Source organism: Calliphora vicina, chromosome 1, assembly GCF_958450345.1.
Source record: "Calliphora vicina chromosome 1, idCalVici1.1, whole genome shotgun sequence".
In the NCBI taxonomy this organism is placed as follows: domain Eukaryota; kingdom Metazoa; phylum Arthropoda; class Insecta; order Diptera; family Calliphoridae; genus Calliphora; species Calliphora vicina.
The window spans coordinates 5,008,859-5,032,498 of record NC_088780.1 but is presented as its reverse complement, the minus strand read 5'-3'; the positions used below and the strand labels follow the sequence as shown (position 1 = coordinate 5,032,498).

The following is a 23,640-nucleotide window of genomic DNA, read 5'->3' as shown; positions in this document are numbered from 1 at the left end:
GGTAACCAGAATTGGCCAGAATTGAAAAAAAATATGTATTTTTAGTTTTGTTTTGTTTTTCTTGTGGTGTAAAAAATGCGTTTATTTTTTGTCTTAACAATGAAGTTATTTTCCATAAAAAAAAGAATTGAACAAAGAAATGAATTTCTTTTTTTTTTTTGTTGCTGCTTGTTTGTTTTTGAAAACCACAATAGTATAAATGATGAACGTTTTAAAGTTAAATGGACTGCTTGCTGCTTTACCTTGGTTGTAATAATAGTAAATATATATATATATTTGAAAGAAATGTTAGCCCCCTGCTTGTATTTCGTGGTTGTATAGACTTAATAGCAATTAGGAGCTTGTCTTCAAAACTTTGATCAAGAAATTGAATACGTAAATTATACAAATTTGACAAATTTGTTAAATGTAAGATTATTATTTAGAAACTGGAGCTTGTCTGTCAACAACAGGTTGTATAGTTTTGCCGCCAAAGATTTGACCCCAACCAATTAAACTGCAATAAAAACAAGAAAGGAAAAAATTTTATTTAAAAAAAATAAATTATAATTTATAAAAAAAAATATACGTACCGCCAATGTTTTTCCACACGACGACTGAGAGCAATCTTTTCACCCTTTTCCGTACACACAGGAGTGGTTAAAACAATTTTAGCTAAATCTCCTCTTGTGGCAATAATGCGACCGCCAGTGCTGAGGGAACCAATGTTAACTAACAGAATTTCGTTCTTTTGCAATTTCTCGACGCGAGCACCCTTCTTATCACCATCCGTACGTACACCCAACAAACGACGCAACAAATAATATGAAATTTCCAATTCTATGTAAATGTCGGGCAATTGGCCAACAGCTCCTAATACTTGACCAACCAAACGATCGGCACGACACAGGGTAGGATCAATTTTTGTACCAACACCAATTAAACCACCAGGCACGGCATATTGCAATTCATTTGTTTCAGCATACAAGGAAACAATTCGCGAGAAGATGGGACGACAGGTGATGTTGCCCTCACTGTCCTTGGTGACTACACCAGGACGTACCTCGATTTCCTGGCCAACTTTTAAGACACCGCACAAGATTGAACCACCAGCAACGCCACCCTTCAAGTCGTTGACTTCACAACCGGGCTTGTTGACATCAAAGGAACGAATAACAATTAGCCTAGGAGGAGCATTGAAGTCGCGTTGTGGAACGGGAATCTTCTTAACAATGTATTCGCACAAGACCTACACACAATTTCGAGATTAAGATTATAATTAATAGCAGGGATGAAATATGAAAATTTAGTTCACTATCAAAACAATATTCAAATAGTACTTTTTTTTCGCATACAGAGCATATCTTCGAATTAATTCAATTTCATTCCATAAATCCATTCCCAACATCCAATTCTTCTTTAGCTTCATTTAAATAGAATTCATTCAACCTTTGAATGATTAAATTTTTGCTAATTCAAATCTAATACTTTATTTTGATTTCGAAAATGGAATTAAGAATTAATCCTCAGAGTGAGTACTGATATTGATATTTTTTGTCTATAGAAAATACTGTTATACGTACAATTTTCTATAGAAAATAAAATTGTCTGCGTCTATAAGAATGTGTGAATTTTTCATTTTACATAAACAATTCAATCGTATCAACTTTTCCATGTCAGATTAATAGTAAACTAAAGTTGAATGCCATTTATGCAATCACATGAAACCTTAAAGTGTACTTACATCAATATTGTATTTCAATTGGGCCGATATGGGGATAATGGGTGCACCCTCAGCTACTGTACCCTGTACGAATTTTGTAATGTCTTCGTGTTGTTCCTTGGCTTGTGACTCTTTAACCAAATCAATTTTATTTTGCAAAATCAAAATCTGTTTCAGTTTCATAATCTCGATGGCAGCCAAATGTTCTGAAGTCTGAGGCTGGGGGCACGATTCATTGCCGGCAATCAAGAGTAAAGCGGCGTCCATAACAGCGGCACCGTTCAACATAGTGGCCATAAGGATGTCGTGACCGGGGCAATCGACAAAACTTACATGACGTATCAGCCTGAAGCGACCAGTACACGAGGGTCGGGCACAGGGCAAACTGTCATCTTTGCTAGAGCTGTCAGAAACAAAACATGCGGGTCGTGGACATTTGGGATTATCGCATTTATATATTTTGGCGTTAGCGTAACCTGAATTGAAACAAAATGTATGTCAAAATAACACAGAATATTAAAAACAAAAAAAAAAAAAAAAAAAAAAAAAACGTTTAATGTATCATTATTTATCTCTGGTCAACTTTATTTCAAGCAAAAACTTAAACTAAATAATAATAAAACGTTTATCAATAAGAATTTGGTGATAGGTAAAGTAAAGGTAAAATTAAAATAAAATCAACTGAAACAATACGGCGTTTTAAGAATCATGTGCTTAAATAACAGTTTTAAATATTAATATAAAATGTTAAAATATTAATATGTATGTATGTATGTATATAGTACAATTTCTAATAATGTTTGTGTATTAAAAAATAACTTGAATATTTGTCTGTGACTGTTATAAAATTAAAATAAAACTTTGCGACAATTATCGGCTCCACAGCGACACGTTACTTTTTCAGCATCGGAAAGATTTTCGTATTCATCCACAGCTATATCCCCACGTATATAGTCGAATGTTAGTTCTTCACCAGCCTTGATGGGCCTAAGGGTAAAAAATGCCAGCCGCGGCATATTAATGTCAAGATTGTCGATCCAAAAGGGAAAGACCGACAGATTCGGATCACAGGAATGGTTGAAGAAGTGCGAAATGTTGCCATACAATGCCGCATCAATGGTGTACATGCTATCCGTGTTATTGTAGTCCAAGTCAAACAGATATGTGCGTCCTATTGCATCGTATTGCTTGCCACGTTCGTTGGCTTCTTCGCATGTTATAATCTCACCCATGTATTCACTCACATATTCACCTTTGCGTAAAGGCTTTTCAGTTCTAACACCCCATCCACGACCATTCGCTGTTTTGAACAGACAAAGGGCATTTTTGCGACCTCTTTGAATTACGCGATTTGGACAATCGTTTGCACATTGACACTGTGAGTTGCATTCATAAATGGCTTCTCCCGGGTAAAGGCGTAAACGTCCACTTTTTTCATACGCAAAATAGGTATTGGCCATGCGAGCACAGCACTTTTTAGACGGGGCACAACCCTCTTCACACTTACAGCCGATGGGAGGGAAATTTGTTATTTCAACACCCTTAGCAGAGAAATTCTCCGAAATATATTCGAAATTGGGGTCTAAAACATCAAAATCAACAGTATTTTCCACCGTTATGGGTGACTCGCGTTCCACCGTATTCATGCGTCTTTGCCATTGCTGTATGGAACTTAATTGTTCTTTCCTTTGATGATGCAACGGTTCCAGGAGCAATGCTTTCAGAATGCGACGCCGAATTTTTTCCTGTTCCCGTTGATTTCGTGATTTTACACTTATGAATTGCGCCAACAATATTAAATCAACTTTCAATTTCAGGGGGTCAAAACTGTCTATATCTTTGAAATCTATATCTGATGGTTTCAGACTTAAGCATTCGTTTTTTATTTGTTCGGCAAAGTCTTGAGTTATTTTGGCTATAATAGATTCATATAAAACCGTCATATTTTCAACGAAATCTTCCAGAACAGCACATTCAAATAAATTATTCAAACTCTCCCAGGTATTATCTGCTTTGGAATAGTTTAACCATTTGACGTAAAATACGGGCTCTCCATTGACGGACTCTAAACTTTCAATGTTTTCGATCACATACTCTTGTTTTAGTTTCTTGGCTGATTTAACTGTGTCGCTGCTCAGAGAGCTTCTACGGCGTTTTTGGACTTTTTGTCTTGCAACATCATTCGCTACATTTGATTTGACTAAACTAACGGCCAAGGATTTTAGTGGAGACCGATTACGTATAAACGAGTCTCCACTGCAAACGGAAGAGTTGTCGTTAAGACTCTCATATCCACTGCTGGGGCTTGTGGAGGGCACGCGTATACGTGTTATGTCAGGAGTAAGGGACAGTGTAGAAGATGGGGGACGTTGTGCGCGTCGATGCATTTCTCTCACCAGTTGCTGTTGTTTTTGCTTTTGCCACTTCTTAGCATCCTGAATTGCCTCAAATTCTCTTAATAACTTGGGAGATGCTAGCAGAGCTTGCATGCGTTGTTGGCTTATGCGTTCTGCAAAATTTCCCGACACGGAAATGCACACAAAACGATTGCGAGTAAAGAACCGAAAAAAATGCAAAATAAAAACGAAAAAAAAATAAGTTAAATTGCTGGTAAATGAATACAAAACTAAGAAGAAAAAAATACAAAATACTAAAATAAACAATTTTGTTTTTTCAAAACCAATTTTATTATACCCTATCAAATATTTAAAAAAGAGTATTAAATTCGAAACAGAAAATATTGAAAACAAAAAACCTCCAGCAATTTATTGTTATTACTATAACAAGTGAAATGATAATAAAAAAAGAAGAAATTTTACAGAACGCATTGCACAGCCCCAGAAATAGTTGAGTTTAGAAAAGATGCATGTACGAGGAATGCCGTTTTTAATTGTATATAGTACATATTTAAAAATTATACAATGAAATTGTAAACTCTGTCAATTTGCTTAAAATGAATTGGATGTTGTTGATTAAGAGCATAAATAATGTATAAATTAAATAAGTGATAGGGAATAATGTTGATTTTATGTAAATTTATAAATATACAATACTTCTTCCTTAAATATTTTTCTAGACTAGAGATACATTCAGATACATTTATAGAAAATGCTTGACAGAGAGCTACCAGGTTAAAATTGTGTTGTAGTATCTATATCTATTTAAAATGTTAACATTAATTAGAGGACTAACACACCTGTAGCTCTTTGAAAGCGTCTATATTATACATACATTATTTTATCTAAAAATATGCTGTTTATAAAACTTACCGAGTTTAATGGTAATATTTCTTTCCAATTCATTTTTAAAACGTACAGTTTGTACACCTGAAATAGCCTTAACCACAGTGGATTTACCATGGGCTACATGACCAATTGTACCAATGTTAATAGTAGCTTGACGCGAGATTACCTCTGGAGAGAGAGGATTTAATTTGCTGACATCCTAAAACAAAAAAATAAATGATTATTAGCAACTTTGTTCAATGATTCATGTCATACAATTTTCTAAAATAGCAATAAAACAAAGATCAAACACTGACAGACAGCAACAAGAAAACAACATTAAATTGTCGTGGCAAATTTTGAGGTTAGAATCCTCATATTAATAATTGCATCAGAAAACAAATCTTTGGCAGAATTACAGACTTTTTACAAAATAATGCAAATATATATGCACGAAAAAAACATTTTGAAAGGAAATTTCCACACAAACAAAATGTCCTCATGAAATTTACGATAAAAACGCCACGTGCAGAAAACCAAGCCACGCAAATTTTTGGAAAACTACCTGATTTGTTTAAAACCATTTAGCCAGACAAGGATTGTAACTTAAGTATTTAGTAAAAACAATTTACAGATTTTATCACATTTTCTAATGTCATATTTATAACTCGTTAAAAACTTTTTGTAAGAATTTTGCCTTTTTCAATTTTTTTGCTGTTTGAGATTCACTTTTTCAATTTGCTATTTTCTACACTTACCAAATTGCTAAGATCCTGCTGTTGCAAATTTGTATTGACACCAATCTGAGTTTCCGCTGTGGACATTTTTCAATTCTTTATTTTTACACTTATCCAAATAATTAATAAAAGTATTCCACAAACTCGTTTACGCCTTTAACATCAAAATTTACCGACACTAAAAAGAATTTATGAAATTTTTGAGCGGAACGATTTTTAACTTTCTGATGGGAGAGAAAGAGATAAATATACATACAAAAAACAATTTTTTGTTATGCCAGATGTTTCAAATGTCAGAAATGCCACAATATAATAATATAGTGATGCCACATTTTTATATATTTCTAATATATACAAAAGCTGAAAAAATGCATTATATTTTGTATTCTTTAAAAAATAATCACCCTCATATCAGACGTTTTACGTAATCTACAGTTGTTTTTTTTTTGTAGAAATGTATTACTTAACAACTTATTTTTCGTTTATATATATACTAGCAAACCCTGTTCGCTTAATTATGAAAGGATTTGAAAAAAAATATTTTACTTTTAGAGATTTTTGGAAATTATTTAAAAGAAAATATGTATGAATTTGGCTTCCCATAATCTAATTCCCAATAATAGAAAGTTAAATAGATGTTATTTGCAATATACCTTGTCAATAAAGATTGTTGATGACGACTTTAACAGGGTAGAATATACATTCCATTTTGCCAATTGCCTAAAAATAAATTATCAGTCTTACTTTAAGTTTTTTAAGATATTTGAGTATTTATTCTAAAAATCAATTTTTGGTATGAAATATGAGTGATCGCAGTATGAAATTATTTTCCCTAAAATCGCAGTATTTATGAAGTTATTAACGATCTAATATATTTGAGTTTCCAATAATCGATTTCTTGTATGAAATATGAGCTATCGCATTTTGAAATTATTTTAAATAAATCGAAGTTTTTTTTAAGATTTATCACAGATTGAGCTTATTTTCTCTAAAATCGCAGTATAATATGAAAAATGAGTGATCACAGATTGAGCTAAGTTTCTCTAAAATCGCAGTAATAACAAAGTTATTAAAGAATTAAGATATTTGAGTTTTTAATACTAAACATTTATTTTTGCTAATATGAGTTATCATAGATTCAGTTTTTTTCAACTAAAATCGCAGTATTTTCGAAGTTTTTTTGAAATATTTGAGTTTTTGTACCAAAAATTGAAATAAGGTTGAACAGTATTTACGAAGTTTTTAATGATTTAAGATATTTGAGTTTTTAATACTAAAAATTGATTTTTGCTAACGGGAAATTTTTTTAAATAAATCGTCCATTTTGCCGCGTGTGTTTTCTCTTTCAAATGAATTAGTACGATTTGTAGTAACGTGTATCATTAAACAGTACTTCAACTCATACTACGATTATTATGAAATTTATTATCGTGAATACCCAGCATAAGAGTGACACTGATTTAATGTTTCCATGTGAGATTGTTGTCTTTACAATAGAATTTGACGTTTGCTAATATTGAAATCTTAGATATTATGTTATGTGGAGAAGGCATTTAAATATTTCCATTTGTTTTATTAATATACATAGTCTGGCATCACTGTAGATTTTTCATGCACAAAATACCAAACCAAAGGTTTTCACTATATTTACCATCTGTATATATCAACACATCTAAACCGGCATTTTTTCTAAAAAATTCGCCATTCTTTATAATACACACACAAAATCATCATCATTATCATCGCCTTTACTACTACTACTCGCGAAAAAATATCGACGCCGCAATTATATTAGGTAAAAGAAAGCCTTTGTTTGAAAAAAAACCCGAAAAGTCCAGATCATCCATTGAAAATGTCCAGTGTACCGAGTAAGCGCGCAAAATTGGATGAAGGCAATTCAAATACACCCAACGAAGCAGTGACCGAGGCATTGGAATTAATCGATGCATGCCAGAATGATATTGATGCCCTCAACGAAAAGGCCAGCGAGGAAATTCTTAAAGTTGAGCAAAAGTACAATAAACTGAGAAAACCATGCTATGAGAAACGTAGCGAGCTGGTCAAACGCATTCCTAACTTCTGGGTAACAGCGGTAAGTACGAAATGGGATGGGATTCTTCAAAATGAAAGTGCGAAACATATTTTGGGAGGTCTGGTGAAAATTATTTTTAAAATGCATTTTTTTTATAATATTTCTGTACCATGAGAAAGAAAAATAAAGGGTTTTGTGCTGTGCCATCTTTTGCTCTTTTAGCCATTGTTGCAATATTTATTGGCGCATGTTTGTGTATATAAATCGTCCAGTCATTTTTTTTCGCTGGCGGGTTAACATTGTGTACATCTGTATATAGGGTTGCCAAGAGTTGCATTTAAAGTTAGGATGGGATTCAGGCAGAAGCTTGACTTAACTTATTTTCTATTACAAATGGATTGTCACCCGACCAAACCGAAGGCCATCTATACAGCAACAAATTTTTTCGATAGAGTTTTTTGATATAATTTGAAAACATGATGCGAAAAAAATTAATCTATCCTATCTCAATCCCTTTTTTTTATGAAATATTTAAGATTTTAGTGATTTTGAGATGTAAATGAGTTCCCGACCAAGTTGTAAATGAGTTCCCGACCAAGTTGTGAAATCTCGTATTTTAGAGCTGTTTAGAACTGTTTTTTACGTCCAATACAAATAGTTCGTCCCGCCACTTAGCAATCTTTAGTAATATTTTACAGCATTTCAAAACTCGATTCGATTTTTCAATTGGCAATTACAAAATTGGTAATCGGGGAAGCCGCATCACATAAACGACATTTCAAACAGATGTCAAAAATTACTGTATATCTTTTAAAGAAAAAGAGATCATGGATCGATCAATTTTATTATATTAAATACTGTTAATGTTGATTTCGGATATTTGATGTATTTAACCCGAATTTATTTTAACTATGATATCTTAAAATGAGCTGCATAGTAATGCCCCGGCAAAATTTTGATTAATTTCACTGATGAAACCACACCTTAAATAATCCAATTTTGAATGGAACAACAATGAATTTAACGTGTGGTTGTAATAGGAGGGAAGTGATCAAAATTGCTAAATTGTAAATATAGAACCACAGTCCATACAATGATACATATTACATAGAAAATATCCTGAGCAAGAAAAATTAACTACTTCTATACATAAAAACTAAGTAAATAATAATAAAAGTTCCCATTGATACAAAAAGCAATTAAAAAAGAAATGACCAGTCCTAATTAGTGGTGCGAAATAAGAATAACCGGAAACAGCACAGCATAAATTATAAAAGTATAAATAATTGTAAACTAATAGACAATTATAAAGTTATAAAACATTAAAAATGATTACAGAAAAGTGTCCATAATTGTACCGCTGTTTAGCATAACAAGATTTACATAAAAGCAACAAGTTCAGTTTCAGTCAAATCGAAAAATAAGTTGCTGAGAACTAAAACATTTTCTATAGATCAGAGATCAAAGCCGTATAATTTGATTCGTAAATATAACTAAATTCTGTAAAAATTGGTAACTCTGTGCATTGCTTATTGTTATTTTCTTCTTTAGCTCCTTTTTACGCCTCCTCATTGATTTTCGTACTTTTATTTACGTGTCTGTAGTTGTGCACATGTTAATACAATTTCTATGTTGTTTTGCAACAGTGGGCATAGACGACTGTACACAATTATTAATTGCGCTCTCTGCATTCTCTCATGTGTCTATCTATTACAATTTACAGTTTATTAATCATCCACAAGTTTCTGGCATATTAGACGAAGAAGAAGAGGAGTGTTTGCATGCCTTAACCAAATTGGAGGTTGAAGAATTCGAGGACATAAAATCCGGCTACCGCATACACTTTTATTTCGAAGAAAATCCCTATTTTGAAAATAAAGTCCTAACAAAAGAATTCAACTTGGGATCTGGTAGTAAGTGTTACTTTTGAATAAAGCAAGAAAACGTCTTTTTTTAACAACTTTTACTCTTTAAGCTGCTGAAAATAGTGACTGTCCTTCATCTACAAGCACGTCTATACAATGGAAGGAGGGTAAAAATCTTTTAAAACAACTACTTTCAAAACCATTTACCAACAAAAAGAAGAGACATTCGGAATATAAGACATTCTTTGATTGGTTCACTGATAACAGTGATCCCGTTAACGATGAAATTGCCGAACTCATCAAGGACGATTTATGGCTTAATCCTCTGCAGTATTATCTGGTACCTGATATTGAGGTCGAACCAGAAGATGATGATGAAGACAATGAGGATAACGAAGAGGAAGTCTTTGACGATGAGGACGGCGAAGGAGAAGAAGATGAGGATGATGGTAAGTATTAAAAGCTTGTTTTTTCCATTAATTTATGTAATTTGAATATTTTTTTTAAACATTCCATTTCAGACGACAAGTAAGGAGTTAATATTTTGAAGATATAACGTATATTATTATATATATATTTAATATCCGTAATAAAATTGATTCCATTAAGAAATGAGTACGGAGAAAAACAAAATTTCATATTAGAATTAAAAAAAAAAATAAAAAAAGTTTCATTTTCAATAAATACTTTAAAAACCAAATTGAATATTTGTTTATTTTGAATGGAATTTGCCGAATCTTTAAATGCAACCTATTTGCTCGATACAGGGGGTTACTCCCTAATTCGATTCGAAAGGAAATCTTTTCGAATTACAATGTATTTAACACACATTTTCGTTTTCGAATTGAGTTACGCAGTAACCCCCCAGTTTGCAAAAACGGACCGAAATCGTCTAACTAATTATTATAGGCTACAAACTTTACCTCAAAATATTATGCTGACATCTATTTGTAATAAATATATATCATAGGCCTAATACGAAAAATAGATGTATCCGAAATAATTGATTTGGAATACTCCAAAGGGACTTTTTTATATTACTATGAATTTCAACAAATAAAGTACATTCGGTTATGGATTGGTTCAAAAATTGGACAGAATATTGCCGAATACCGAAACTTTTATAAAGAAAAACGTACAATATTGAATTTGAAGGACTTATATTTTATTGTTTGAGAGAACTAATATACATCCATACATATATTTAAAAAAAGTATTCAAAAAACTGTTGCATAAAAAAATCTTCGAATTAATCCAATTTGAGCTTCCTTCATTAAAACCTTAATTCGGCATTAAAAATTTCAGCCATTCATTCCATTAATCTATTCCCAAAATTAAATTAGCTTCATTCAAAGGATTTTATTTAAATAGAATTAATTCATACATTGTTGAATTAATTCAATAGATATGAATTAAAAAAAAAAAACTTAAATGATTCAACAAGGAATTAATTTTGTAAAGGACTGAAGTCAATACGTTTGCAGTACTAATGCTGAATGCTTTGTTAAGAGAATATATTTTATTTGATTTTGAAAATGGAGTCCACAATGTAAAGGAGGTCACCTAAAAACGATCTGTAACATGATATAAAATTAAAGTAATTAAATTATTTCTGAAATTAATAGTACATTTTAAAAGATTCGGATAAGCCCGAATAATGAATTTTTGGCTGAATATTAGTTTTGGTTTCGATCAAACTCTATTGAATACTATATATGTATTTTAGAAAATGTTTCAGATACCCTCAAGTACTAAAACATACTTTTGTTCTGTTCCTCCTAGTGGTTTTGTTCGGAGAGTTTTAAATAACAAAGTAACTGTTTTAATGATTATACAAACAAGTTTATTTTTTAGCAAATACAATTTTTTTCGTCTGAAAGTATAAGTTGCCAGGTTACGGAGTATAACAAATTTTCCAGTACTTCCTTACTCAACCTTACTCTTCATGTAGGATGCTGGAACGCTTAAAACGTCTTTTTAAAATTAAGAGCGTTCATATGTTGAGTAATAAATGGTACTTCACCAATTTTTTAAACAATCCAGACCGACTTTGCGATTGACGCCGATTTTTGTCCTAATATGAATTAAGTCTTTTAAGTCTCTGCAAAAACAACCCAGTATTTACAAAAATTTGCAAAAAAAAAAAAAACATACCAAAAAATACAACAATGTGCGTCAATTTAATTTTGACATAACAGCCGTAGTTTTCTGACAGCCGTACTCTCAAAGTATTCGTGATTTTTTCTGCACCGAATAAAAAAGGCAAAAAACGATGGCAGCCGCAAATAAATTATCTGTTTTGGTAAGAATTTTTATAATTAAATTCAAAAGAATTAAGTTAAATAATCATCTATACAATGGTCATACATAAAAAGTCGAAAAATTGAGACAACAAGTGAATTTTCCACTATAGAAAATTACCCAACCAAAATTTTTGGTTATGTAATGTTAACGATAGTCGTGATTATTGGAAATGTGATAATTAATAAATTTGAATGCATTTGAGGCAATATAAAAATAAAATTGTGTTATTCTTGCAGAGCCGTGCCATGTGCACCTCCACTAAGATGGTAAAGCCACCCGTACAGGTTTTCAGCATGGAGGGCCGTTACGCCACTGCCTTGTATTCGGCTGCTACTAAAACCAATCAATTGGATCAAGTAGAAAAGGATTTGTCAGCTTTGAGAAACACTCTTAAAGAAGACAAGAAATTACGCGAACAAATCACCAGCCCCATCATCAACAAGAAGGTTATGGCTACCACCTTGAAGGAAAGTGCTAATAAATTGCGTTGGGCTCCATCCACTGGCAATTTGTTGGGTCTTTTGGCCGACAATGGTCGCTTGAATGTTTTGGACGGTGTCATTAATGCCTTCCAAATTATCATGGCTGCCCACCGTGGTGAAATTGTTTGCGAAGTTGTAACTGCCAAGCCTTTGGATTCTTCCCAAAACAAACAATTGGAAAGTGCTTTGAAGGTACATAATTGAAAAATGTTCTTATATTTGTTTCTTTGTTATAATTCATTTGTATGTTTAAATTTTTAAGGCCTTCTTGAAGAATAATGAAACCTTGAAAATCACCTCCCGTGTGGATCCCAGCATTATTGGTGGCATTATTGTTTCCATTGGTGATAAATACGTTGACATGAGCATTGCCAGCAAGGTTAAAATGTACACTGATGTCATTTCCTCCGCCGCTTAAGTTAAATAAAGTTGTTTAAACAAATGATAAACCTAAATATTTGTTTTTAAGGAACTTCAAGTTCTGTTAAAGGAAGAAACATTACAAGTTTTAAGTTAATAATAATAACAATGATTATATTATGTTGTAAACAAATTAAATTGCTTTTCAAAAAATATTTCCGAATTAACATCATCAACAAACTCTTGGATGATCGATGTTTTACTATGATGGTAAAACAATAAACAATAAAAAATAATGGATGTTAACAATTCTAAGCTTAATCTAAGCTAATTTAAAACAAAAAACAAATCAAATTCTCTGCTTGTATCATTGCAATTTATTTTGGTGGTTTTTCTCATTTTTTTTTTAACATGACCTAGTTTTTGCTACAAAAAATATTCATAATTTTGTATGAACGGAAAAAGTAACATCATACTGGTTTTTGCCAAAAATGGTTTAACGGGAAAACATTGGCACAGTGTAACGTTTGATGAACGAAAATTATAAATGTTTAATTAAACTAATTTCTGGATTTTATAAGTAAAGAAAGTTTATTCATGCTATAAAAAATTTAAAATTGAATAAAAAGTCGAAAATGGCTATATCGACTCCGATATCTATAACAATCCAGAATATATATCGCCCAATTATGAATAAAAATTCCCCTGAAGTTTTTTCCCTTTTCCCATTTTTCCTATTCAAATTCAATGGGAAAAAACTCCCGGGGAATTTTTTATTCATGTTCAGATGTACTTTATGAGGTCGCAAATGAAAACTGTGGAAATTACAAACGGAATCATTATTTTTGCAAAGAGAAATCTGAACTATTTTTGTACTGGAAATGTTTTGTAGTACTCAATTCAACAAACCCAAATTTTGACTCAAATGCGCGATATGTATGTAGGTATGTAACAAAGGTTCCAATGAATTAATTCTTAATTCAGTTTTCATAATCAATTAAAACATTCAGAACGTATGAATTCGTTGTCTTAATTCCTTAGTACTGTAAACGTATTGAATTCATTATTTATAGAATTAAGTCCTTATTAAATCATTCAAGTTTTCTTTAATTCAAATCCATTACAAAATATCTTAATACAATTTGTCTACTTAAAGAGTCTTAAGTAAATTTAATGTTTTTCTGTTGTATCTATAGTTTTTAGAATCCTTTAAGCCGAATTATTTCGGGATCACATCAGACGTTTTAAAATAGTGCACCATTTTTTTCTGATTTCATAAAAATTTGTACATAAACATTACACTGTATGTCCGATAAACTGAAAATGAATGATAAGATTTTGCTAAAAACTGTTAAATTGGCAAATAACAAAATACGCTCTAAAAACCAGCATCAAAACCTCATTAGACACAGGCCAATGCACACTGAAACAAAGAAGAGCAAGTCGTCCGTCCGTCCATGCGACCCCTCATACAAAACAAGCGAAAATTAAACAGAATTTTATATTTATTTCAATGAACTCGTATCTCTAATACGCCGGCGTGTGGGTGTGAGACTGAATTAAAAAACAAAACAAATAAATTTTAAATTCAATGCTGTTGATGATGATGGTATTAAATTAATGCAGAGAATAACCATTATGCAATATGTAGTTACAACCATTTTTGGGAAAAACTAACAAAACATCAGCTAGGTATCAAAAATATGTGCAAAAAAAATTAAATTTGCCTATTTTTCATTCATATAATTTTTTTTTTTTATTTGAACTGAATTCGTACGTTATTAAAAGTTAATAAGTTTAGGTGTAAATGTTTAACATACTTTAGTATAGTGCTAAAAATTAAACCTTAAACATACGAAACGAAAATCGCTTTAACAATAATTAACGAAATTTTTGAAATATAGTAATGAATGTCCTTTTTATGGGCTTGAGACGAAATACCTATTTATAAATAAAAAAATAAACAACAGTGAAGAAAAAATATTACCCAAAGAAATGCATTTAATAAGTGGTCTCATTGTGTTTTTAAGTTGTTTGCTAACTTTATGTCAAACACAAACCTACAGATATCCAGCTCAAAGAAGAGCAGGCTACAGTTACAGTCAACCATCATACGCATCATCATCATCATCGACATCATATTATAATCAACCTAAAGCTTATTATCAATCATCAGCAAATATAAATACCCCAGCCAAAACTTCTTCATATTACAATAGCCTCTCCAATCCCGCTTATACAAATTCCTACACCAAGCAGTCAGCTCAAAGGAATTCATATCCCTATAGCAGCTCAGCAGCCTCCTATAGTTCTTACAAACAACCGGTAACCAAAAAAGCCACTACACGTCCTTACAGCCAATCTTCATCATTAACAAATTCTATAAATCGCAATTATGAAGCAACACCATCGCCATCAAAAGGATATTATCGTAATTCAATAACTAGTACAGCAGCTGCTAATCCCTACTCCAAAGGATCTTACAGTTCGGCCTCCAATTCCCTTAATACTAATCAATATTTAAGCAATTCCTATAATTCGGATAATTATAAAAAGAATACTGCTAGTACCTCAAGTACTCAAGTGAATAATAACGACAAATATAGTGTCAGTAAAGCCGATTCAGAAAATGCCAAATTTGCGGGTGCTGACAATCAAGAGAATGACGAAGACGCCCGTACCGTTCATTTGAAACGTAGAAAATTCCATCGGCGTTTTGGTGGAGGCTTGTTAAATCCCTGTTCACCCTTTGGCAGAGATGCTGGTAACGGTGTAACACCGCCTCCTAAAGAGCAAGGACGTTTCCTGTGGGACGTTAATGTTTACAATGTTTTTCCCCAAAGTTCAGCTGGCCAAGGTTGTGGCGGTTATGGTGGCCTTGGCGGTGGTCTTGGTGGGGGTTTGGGAGGAGGTTTAGGTGGTGGTTTATTATCGGATCCTATTGCACCCGCTTATTATCCGCCTGGTGCGGGCATAGCTAACTTTTTGGGTTTATTTGCGCCTGGTATATTACAAAATTCCTTAGCGGTTACTGGACGACCACCACAATATGCAGACTATGGTCAAGCATCCAATCAAAACAATGATTTACAAAACGACCCGGAAGTTGATCCAAACTATAGGCCTGAACCGGCTCCATTGCCAGTTAGAAGGCCGAATCGTGTTTTCTACGATTCAGCTGGAGCGGTAAGTACATATGAAATCTAAATTTTGCTACTTTAAATCGCCCAAGAGCATAGTCCGGCCCATTAATGTTTAAAATATGAGAGATAATGTTAACACTCAGAAACTCTGTTATAACTTAAGCAACCATATATTGCATAGATCTATCTGTCTGCTTCATATTGTAATTTATCCAGCAAAATACGTACAAAAATTATTTTTCCAAAAAAGCTAGCTTAAAATTTTACATATCTTTGTAAAAGTCTACTTTTAGTGAAGATTTTACTCTTATAAAAATGATCGAATTTGTACGAAAGCGAAAATAATCGTATTTTTGAATTCGTATTAACGTTTTGGTTTAGCTTTTTCAGCTCTCGTAAAAACGTTCTGTTTTAAAATGCAACTTACTCGTTTTTTTCAAAATCGGGTTTTTTACATATTCTGGTAGATAAAACTCAAATAGAATCGGGTTTTTTACATATTCTGGTAGATAAATAGACCTCCCTCAAATAGACCTCCCTTAAAAAATTCAGTTTCGTATGTTGACGAATAACAGATTTACAGTAATTAAAAAAAAGCCCTAAATCGTTTTAAAGAAAACCCCTAACTCATTTAAAGTGAAATGCGTATTTTCTATGAAAATATTTTTTGATATATTACAAATTTTTAGTTGTTTTTTTCACTTTCTGATATTATTGAGTTTTTTCCTTCTCCTGTAAAGTAACTAAAAGTTGAGATACGACCTTTCTATATTAAGCCATCGTTATGCAAAAAAATGTTTATTTGTCACTCCTAAAAGTATGCATGAAATATATTCCGTTCGATGTATTTATTCTATTTCCCTTAAAATATCGATGTGTGCATGTCCAACACTTGCAGAAAGTTTCTTATAAATAAATCCGAATCGCATAAAGAACGAAAACCAAACCTTCGGATTCGATTAAAAATACGGTTTATAATATAAGTAATATAAACTTTATATTACTTAATTTGAATACTATATTTACATACACAAGTTCTCATAATAAAAATTCAACTATTAAATTAAAAATGTTTTAATATTTTTATTTATAATTACAGCCTCCTGTAACTCCCGGTCAATTAGTGGGTGGAATTGCAACAACTGTCAACGGCATTATACAACAATTAACCGGCAACGTGCAGCCTGTTTATGGTTGATGCTCTGGAGTATTTTCAACCGTTGCTAATATTATTTTATAAGATGTTTTTTTATACATGTTTTTATTGTTATTAAATTATTTGTTATTAAGGACTTTATATACAACATTAAAAAAATATACGAGCGAAATTTATGAACGTAATAAAAGAGCGATTGTTTTATTAACTCTCTAATGCAAAAATGTCAATAAATGCATTTGCATTTCAAAAACTCATGTAACAGTTGCTAAAAAAAACAATAGCGGAGTTCAGTATTAAGTGCGAATGGTCTAGCATCATGGCAAATGCAAAATTTTACCGTAATCCAATAACAAAATACACACAAAAACCTTTACAATTTTGCATTTGCAATGATGCAATACCATTCGCACTTAATACTGAACTCCGTTAATTATTTAAAAAAAAAAATGTTTTTTTTTAAATTTAAAAATTTTTAAAAAATAATTCGAAAAATTTTTTTTTCCAAAAAATTAAAAAAAAACTTTAGAAAAAAAAATAAATTTTGTTTACCTAAAAATATTTAAAATTTTTATTTTGAATTATAATTTGGTGAAGGGTATATAAGATTCGGCACAGCCGAATATAGCTCTCATACTTGTTTCATGGATGATTTGTAACACAAAACTACGCTAATATGAAAATAAATTAAAATTTTTAATTTTTAGTACTCTGCTGTTAGAAAAAGTACTATTTGAATATTATTTTGGTATAGAATACATTTTCTATCCTTGGTCCTTCCGTACTAGAGTGTCAAAAAAAAACGCTTTCCGGTTTAATGAAAATTGTATGTTTTTGAGAAAAAAAACGGTTTCGATTTTTGTTTTCTAAATCTTTATTCAATATGATAATGGTCAACTTGTTTTTATAGGCATTTTTGTTAAAGAAAAAACAATGAAAAGTGTAAAGTCATGTTTCATAAGAAAAATAGATTTTAACATAACATTTTTTTATTATATTTTTCAGAATAATGAAATAAATAGTAACACTGTCCAACAGCATTTTAGGAAAATAATAGCGACCCTATAATTCTGAAAGGGCATGTTGAGTAGATCATTTTTGTAGAATAGACATATAGTCCAGCTGGCCTGAGTTTTTTACGGTGGGTCAAAGTTTTAATTTTTTGATCGAAGGGAGCATTACACTAAATGAAACAAATGTTGTAAGTTAATGACTGAGAGAATTCTTATTGTCAGAGTTATATTGTGGAGTTTTATGGGGATCATTTTAACCCTCTAGCTCCTTTTTTTAGGCGTCAATTTTACACTTTTTTCGAGAAAATCAAAAAGAGTCCTTTCAAAAAGGACATTTAAGGATTAAAATAATTCACGAACACATGCCGGAAAATTTCAGTGGGGATCACCAAAGATACGAAAGTTGTAAATTTAAAAAAATACCTGAAAAATGAGCTGAAATTTAAGAAAACATTTACATATTTTAGAAATTTACGATATTTAGGTGAAATAATGAAACGATTTCAATAGGTTTCGTTCATAAGTCGAAATAATGCAGTCTGTCTAATTTCATCGAATGATCTTTAACATTGCGATCTGTAGATCAATTTCAAGGTTTATATAGATGGACAGATGGATTGTTAAATAGACTTAAGGTTGGGTCACACACTGCAAATATTTGCTCAAAAAAGCGTAACCACTTTTTATTAGCACAAATTTGTTTGACGTGTTTACTCTTACAAGTGTTTTGTAAGATCAAACAGCATCAAATAAAATAAAACTAAATGTTTTGTTTTGAATCATCCTAAGTAAAATAAGTTTTTGAAATAAATAAAAGAATTCAAATGTATTTTATTTAGTGGTTACGTCTTTTTCGTCAAATATTTGTCATGTGTGACCCTACCTTTAGACCAATGTTTAAACAATGAGAACATTACAAAACATAAGTACAATCGCATAATACTCTCCCCACTGTAGTGGTATAGGCTATAAATATGTTTTCAAAACAATCAATAAAAATTGGTCTTAATTAAACAATTATTTGTCTGGTTGTAAAAAAAATTCAATTGTGAAATGAATTGCTCATTTTAATTGTATGTATTTACTTACTTATATAATGGCTAAGAATGATTTGGTTCCACTGTGTGTACTTTTCCCATAAAGCATTATTATTTGAATGAATTATTAATGCTCACAACGTTCACATTTATTAATCTTGTTGAAAAATGATTTTTTTATTTTTTTTTAATTTGATTTTAGGTCGTTCTGTTATCTTATTACAATAAAATCTGTTAACACAATTAATTGACTATAATTGTTCCACGGTTACTCATAGGTACGTGTGCGTACACACGATGGCAGTGTCAAATTTTATGAAGGACATAAATAAAACTTAAACCGGATTTATTAAAAAGAGTATTTATATAAATACATACATATGTATGTATGTGCATGACTTGTTATTTTTATTTATTTTTCTTATATGTTAAGAAAAATATAACAGAAATCCTTCAGGTGTATTTATTGTGTTAGAGTAAAATCACCATCGATCGATGTTTCATGGCTGGTTAGAATTCAAAATGTAAGTGATTTATTGAAATAATTTGAACTTGCAACAAATTTTCTAACTGACAGTTGAATAAAGTCTTGCGAAAATAACGGTCAATTAGGTTTTTTCATAATCTCTCTTTGAGAAATTAATTCAACGTATTGCTTGGGCATACTTTAAATAATGTTGAAGTATATGATTGTAAACAATTTTGATAAAAATCTATCTAAATTTTAATAAAATGTTTAAATAAGCCATGTATTTATAAAGATTTTTTTTTTTATTTTCAATACAAAAATATATTTAAAAAAACAACTTAAAATATGACTGATTTTGTTAACTAGTGTGTAAGTCTTTTAAAGCTTAGGTCTAACCATGGAAACCACCATGACCACCATAATAGCCACCTTCATGATGAGATTGACTGTAATGACCGCCATAATGACCACCACCATAACCTCCATGGCCATAGCCACCACCATAACCACCAGGATAGCCACCATAACCGCCGCCATAACCACCACCATATCCTCCACCATAACCGCCTCCATAGCCGCCAGGATAGCCGTGATAACCATGAAAACCACCTGGTCTATGATAACCACCACCGCCATGATAGCCTCCACCTCCATAACCGCCATGATAACCACCACCACCATAACCTCCATGATAACCACCACCACCACCTCCATATATCCCACTATTTAGGCCAACTGATAATCCAAGACCTCCTCCAAGACCACCTCCCAGCAGACCAAATGTACGTCCCTCAGCTTTTTCGGGCGTGGCCTCTGGCGCAGGTGCTGCTAAGACGCAGCCAGCTACAGCCATTACAAATAAAACTTTCATTGTCTGTAAATTATTAAAAGTAATACAATTTTTAGTTACAATTTGTTTATAAAATTTAAGTAAAAAAATTAATAAATACGAGTGAGTACTTACAATACTACACATGTTGCCAGCTAAATATTCGTATTCGTGTTGAATTCTTTAGTTCGGAACAATTATTCCTGTCTACGTTTGATTTAATACTGAAATGTATTCTTAATTCGTATTTATCTTTATATACATACGGCTACATAAGTACTTCTGTACAAATATCTACACATAGTGTGTGTTTATGACCGAAAGAAGTCTGGCTCATACAATATTTTTGTAAATCTTATTCTATATCCAAGAAAAATACTGGCAGTAGTTGCTGCATGTACTTGAATGTTAACTGCACAGTGGGTTGTTGCAAAGAAAAAAGTCAAGAGAATATATTTTCAAAAGTTTCCTCCAGGGATTTTGTTTATCGTTGTCATCAAGGATTATGTGTTTTTTTAACAACTTTTCAGGAGAGTAAAAAAACGGTTTATTTTTGATATGATAGCCACAGTAATATGCACATAATCTATTCAGATAACTTCGGAATCAGCAGAGATTTGGTTCTTGAATAGACTGCAATATTAAAAATGGTTCTAAGAATTTCACATTTCTTAATTGAATATTCAAAAGCAAACAAAATTTTAAGTCTTAATCATTCCGTAAATAAGTTCATTACGAATTAATTCATAGGCTTAATTCCTTAGTACTTCAAACGTATTGAATTCATTCTTTATAGAATTTATTCCTTATTGAATCATTCAAATCCATTATAAAATAGCTTAAAAATTTATACAATGATTAAATTAAAAAAGCAAAACAACAACAAATTTTTATGAATTAGTTATGAATTAATAATTCAACGATGAATGAATTCTATTTAAATAAAAGCCTTCGAATCAAGCTAGAATTTGTTTTGTCGAAAATGGTTATATGTAATGAATTGCTGACATCTATAATTCTGTAATAAGGTTTTAGTAAATTAAGCTTAAACCTCAGCCAGCCATTAACAAACGAGGTTGTGTCGACCGAATTTTAGCAGGTAGGGCAGAAATCCTTTACCAACAGCCAGCCTGGATGCGCAGCTCCAGGATCGGATGGTATTATCCTATGATTATTATGGGATCAAAAAGGAAATAATAATATTTAATTTTTCAATGATCTTTTCAAGTATTTTTTTATAATTTTCAAAACTGCTGATTTATTAATTGAATATTTATCACAAATAGTTTTTAGCTTCAATTCAGCATTAAAATCGTTTATTATTTAGGTTTTAAGAATTTTCGCAAATCTTGATTTTAGTTATTTTTAGTTACAAACAAAAAGAAATTATAAAATATGAAGATTTTTATATCGTTTTCTTAAATATTATTTTTGTTTTCTTCTTTTTTCTTGCAGAAGTTTAATAGTTTTCTTTGTTTCCGCAAAGCTGAGGAATATAAATAATTTTGTCGATGAACTTTCAATTGAAAGCACTAATTTAAAATAAATAATATTTTTCATGATTTTCTGAAAATTACAGATTGAATCAGCTGTTTTTAAGAATATGTCAACCAAAATACAACCTATAAATAAATGTCAAAATGGTGGTGATTTGAAAAGAGGGACAAATATATAATAATGTTTGTTTGTCCCTCTTTTCAAAAAAAAAAAATCAAATATTATTTATTGTCAATAAATTTAATATTAATTTGTGAAAAAATTGTGTTAAAAATTAAACAAAATTAAAACTGAAATTCCGCAAGAAAGAATTTCCACAGTATCAAGCCAATATAATAAGTAATAATAGACATTTTCTAATAACAAGATTAAAAGTAAGAATTGTAATTTCCGCAGGAAAGAACTTCCGGGAACAATTACTTCCAACAAATTTTGCCAACAACAGACCTGTTACAACAAAAATAAGAAACCGAGTTTCCTTGCACTAAATGCTTTCTAGTTCTACATAACCCTGTTAAATATCACAGATTATAAATAATATCTTCTTCCATTCCATTGTCTCTGAGTTTTAATTTTTTAATTGTTTTTTTTACAATTTTATTAATATTTTTTTATATTTACAAACATGATTAAAATATTTCTACTTCAATGTTTATTTTTGTTTTCATTTTCTTACACTCATATATATGGTCTCTCACACTCATTGCTTATATTGAAAATTATATTTTTGTTCTCGCTCTGTAAACCACGACCAAAATAAAATTGTTTTAAACTTCAAAATAACCATACGGTTCGAAATTACTTATATGACACCTATCATTAGTTGCATATCTGTATAATCTGTGATATAAGTAGTAGCCCTTGTAATAAATTAAAACTTTATAATTCAATACAATATCTACAATATTTCAAGTTGAAATTGAGAATATATTTAGAAAATTAATTTAATATTGAGGATAACAAATTGAAATCAAGAAATTAAAATTAATATTGAGAAATAACAAATTTGAATTCAAACAAGTAAGAGAGCTATATTCGGATGTGCCGAATCTTATATACCCTTCATCAAATTATAATTCAAAATAAAAATTTTAAATATTTTTAGGTAAACAAAATTTATTTATTTTTTCCATAGATGTTTTTTTCATTTTTTGGAAAAAATTTTGTTCGAATTGTTTTTTTAAAATTTTAAATTATTTTTTTTTGGGTTTTTTCATGTTTTTTTTTTAATATTTGCAAAAAAAAACTTTTGGTGAAGAAAAAAAAAATCCGGTTTAAAAAATATTTTTTTCCGATTTTGATCCATTGTAGGTCCAACTTACTATGGTTTTATATACGTCGTTGCAAAGGCCTTTGAAGTATCTATCATTTGATATCCATATTGTCTATATTAATGACTTAGTAATCCAGATATAGGTAAAAAATAGGTAAAAAAATAGAGGTTGTCTTGGTTGTCTCAGCCATTTGTGGACCGATTTTCTCGATTTTAAATAGCAACTGAGCCGGAAGAATTCCGGAGATATTGATGAATCGTATGTAATAATCGTGTATGTAAGTTATTTGGGGGCTTCGGAAAGTTGATTTCAACAGACAGACAGACGGACATGGCTTAATCGATTCCGCTATCTATAAGGATCCAGAATATATATACTTCATAGGGTCGGAAAATTATATTGTGGAAATTACAAATTGAATGACAAACTTATATATTATACCCTTCTCACGAAGGTGAAGGGTATACAAATAATTCTCAATATTAATTTAGCTTTTCTCAATGTCAAGTTTTATTT

At 30.9% G+C, this 23,640-nt stretch overlaps 6 protein-coding genes across 7 annotated transcripts; 3 read left to right on the top strand and 3 right to left on the bottom strand.

Moving 5' to 3' along the window:
- Window positions 1–38: 38 nt before the first annotated feature.
- Window positions 39–5,901, bottom strand: eIF2gamma (eukaryotic translation initiation factor 2 subunit gamma). Its single transcript, XM_065498817.1, has 5 exons — window positions 5,685–5,901; window positions 4,972–5,146; window positions 1,724–2,178; window positions 573–1,228; window positions 39–496 (listed from the first exon to the last, which is right to left on the bottom strand). Exons 1-5 carry the CDS (start codon window positions 5,748–5,750, stop codon window positions 418–420), a joined length of 1,431 nt encoding a protein of 476 aa, XP_065354889.1. The 5' UTR covers window positions 5,751–5,901; the 3' UTR covers window positions 39–417.
- Su(var)3-9 (Suppressor of variegation 3-9) lies at window positions 2,255–4,404 on the bottom strand. The gene has a single exon (XM_065498818.1). The coding sequence runs from the start codon at window positions 4,189–4,191 to the stop codon at window positions 2,551–2,553; it is 1,641 nt and encodes a 546-aa protein (XP_065354890.1). The 5' UTR covers window positions 4,192–4,404; the 3' UTR covers window positions 2,255–2,550.
- Window positions 5,902–7,364: 1,463 nt separating the features above from the next.
- Set (NAP domain-containing protein SET) lies at window positions 7,365–10,260 on the top strand. 2 transcript variants are annotated; one of them, XM_065498816.1, is made up of 4 exons: window positions 7,365–7,755; window positions 9,419–9,605; window positions 9,671–10,009; window positions 10,082–10,260. In XM_065498816.1, the coding sequence occupies exons 1-4, from the start codon at window positions 7,516–7,518 to the stop codon at window positions 10,090–10,092; spliced, it is 777 nt and encodes a 258-aa protein (XP_065354888.1). In that variant the 5' UTR covers window positions 7,365–7,515; the 3' UTR covers window positions 10,093–10,260. The 2 variants fall into 2 exon arrangements, with proteins under 2 accessions (XP_065354888.1, XP_065354886.1); XM_065498814.1 differs by having other exon boundaries at window positions 7,366–7,755; window positions 9,419–9,608.
- A 1,463-nt stretch (window positions 10,261–11,723) lies between these two features.
- ATPsynO (ATP synthase subunit O, mitochondrial) lies at window positions 11,724–13,060 on the top strand. Its single transcript, XM_065498813.1, has 3 exons — window positions 11,724–11,862; window positions 12,101–12,538; window positions 12,609–13,060. The coding sequence occupies exons 1-3, from the start codon at window positions 11,833–11,835 to the stop codon at window positions 12,762–12,764; spliced, it is 624 nt and encodes a 207-aa protein (XP_065354885.1). The 5' UTR covers window positions 11,724–11,832; the 3' UTR covers window positions 12,765–13,060.
- Window positions 13,061–13,811: 751 nt separating this feature from the next.
- On the top strand, window positions 13,812–17,119 carry LOC135949072 (histone-lysine N-methyltransferase SETD1A). Its single transcript, XM_065498531.1, has 2 exons — window positions 13,812–15,892; window positions 16,949–17,119. Exons 1-2 carry the CDS (start codon window positions 14,702–14,704, stop codon window positions 17,045–17,047), a joined length of 1,290 nt encoding a protein of 429 aa, XP_065354603.1. The 5' UTR covers window positions 13,812–14,701; the 3' UTR covers window positions 17,048–17,119.
- A 2,686-nt stretch (window positions 17,120–19,805) lies between these two features.
- On the bottom strand, window positions 19,806–20,571 carry LOC135963638 (ctenidin-1-like). Its single transcript, XM_065515572.1, has 2 exons — window positions 20,489–20,571; window positions 19,806–20,398 (listed from the first exon to the last, which is right to left on the bottom strand). Exons 1-2 carry the CDS (start codon window positions 20,498–20,500, stop codon window positions 19,916–19,918), a joined length of 495 nt encoding a protein of 164 aa, XP_065371644.1. The 5' UTR covers window positions 20,501–20,571; the 3' UTR covers window positions 19,806–19,915.
- Between the last annotated feature and the right edge of the window lie 3,069 nt (window positions 20,572–23,640).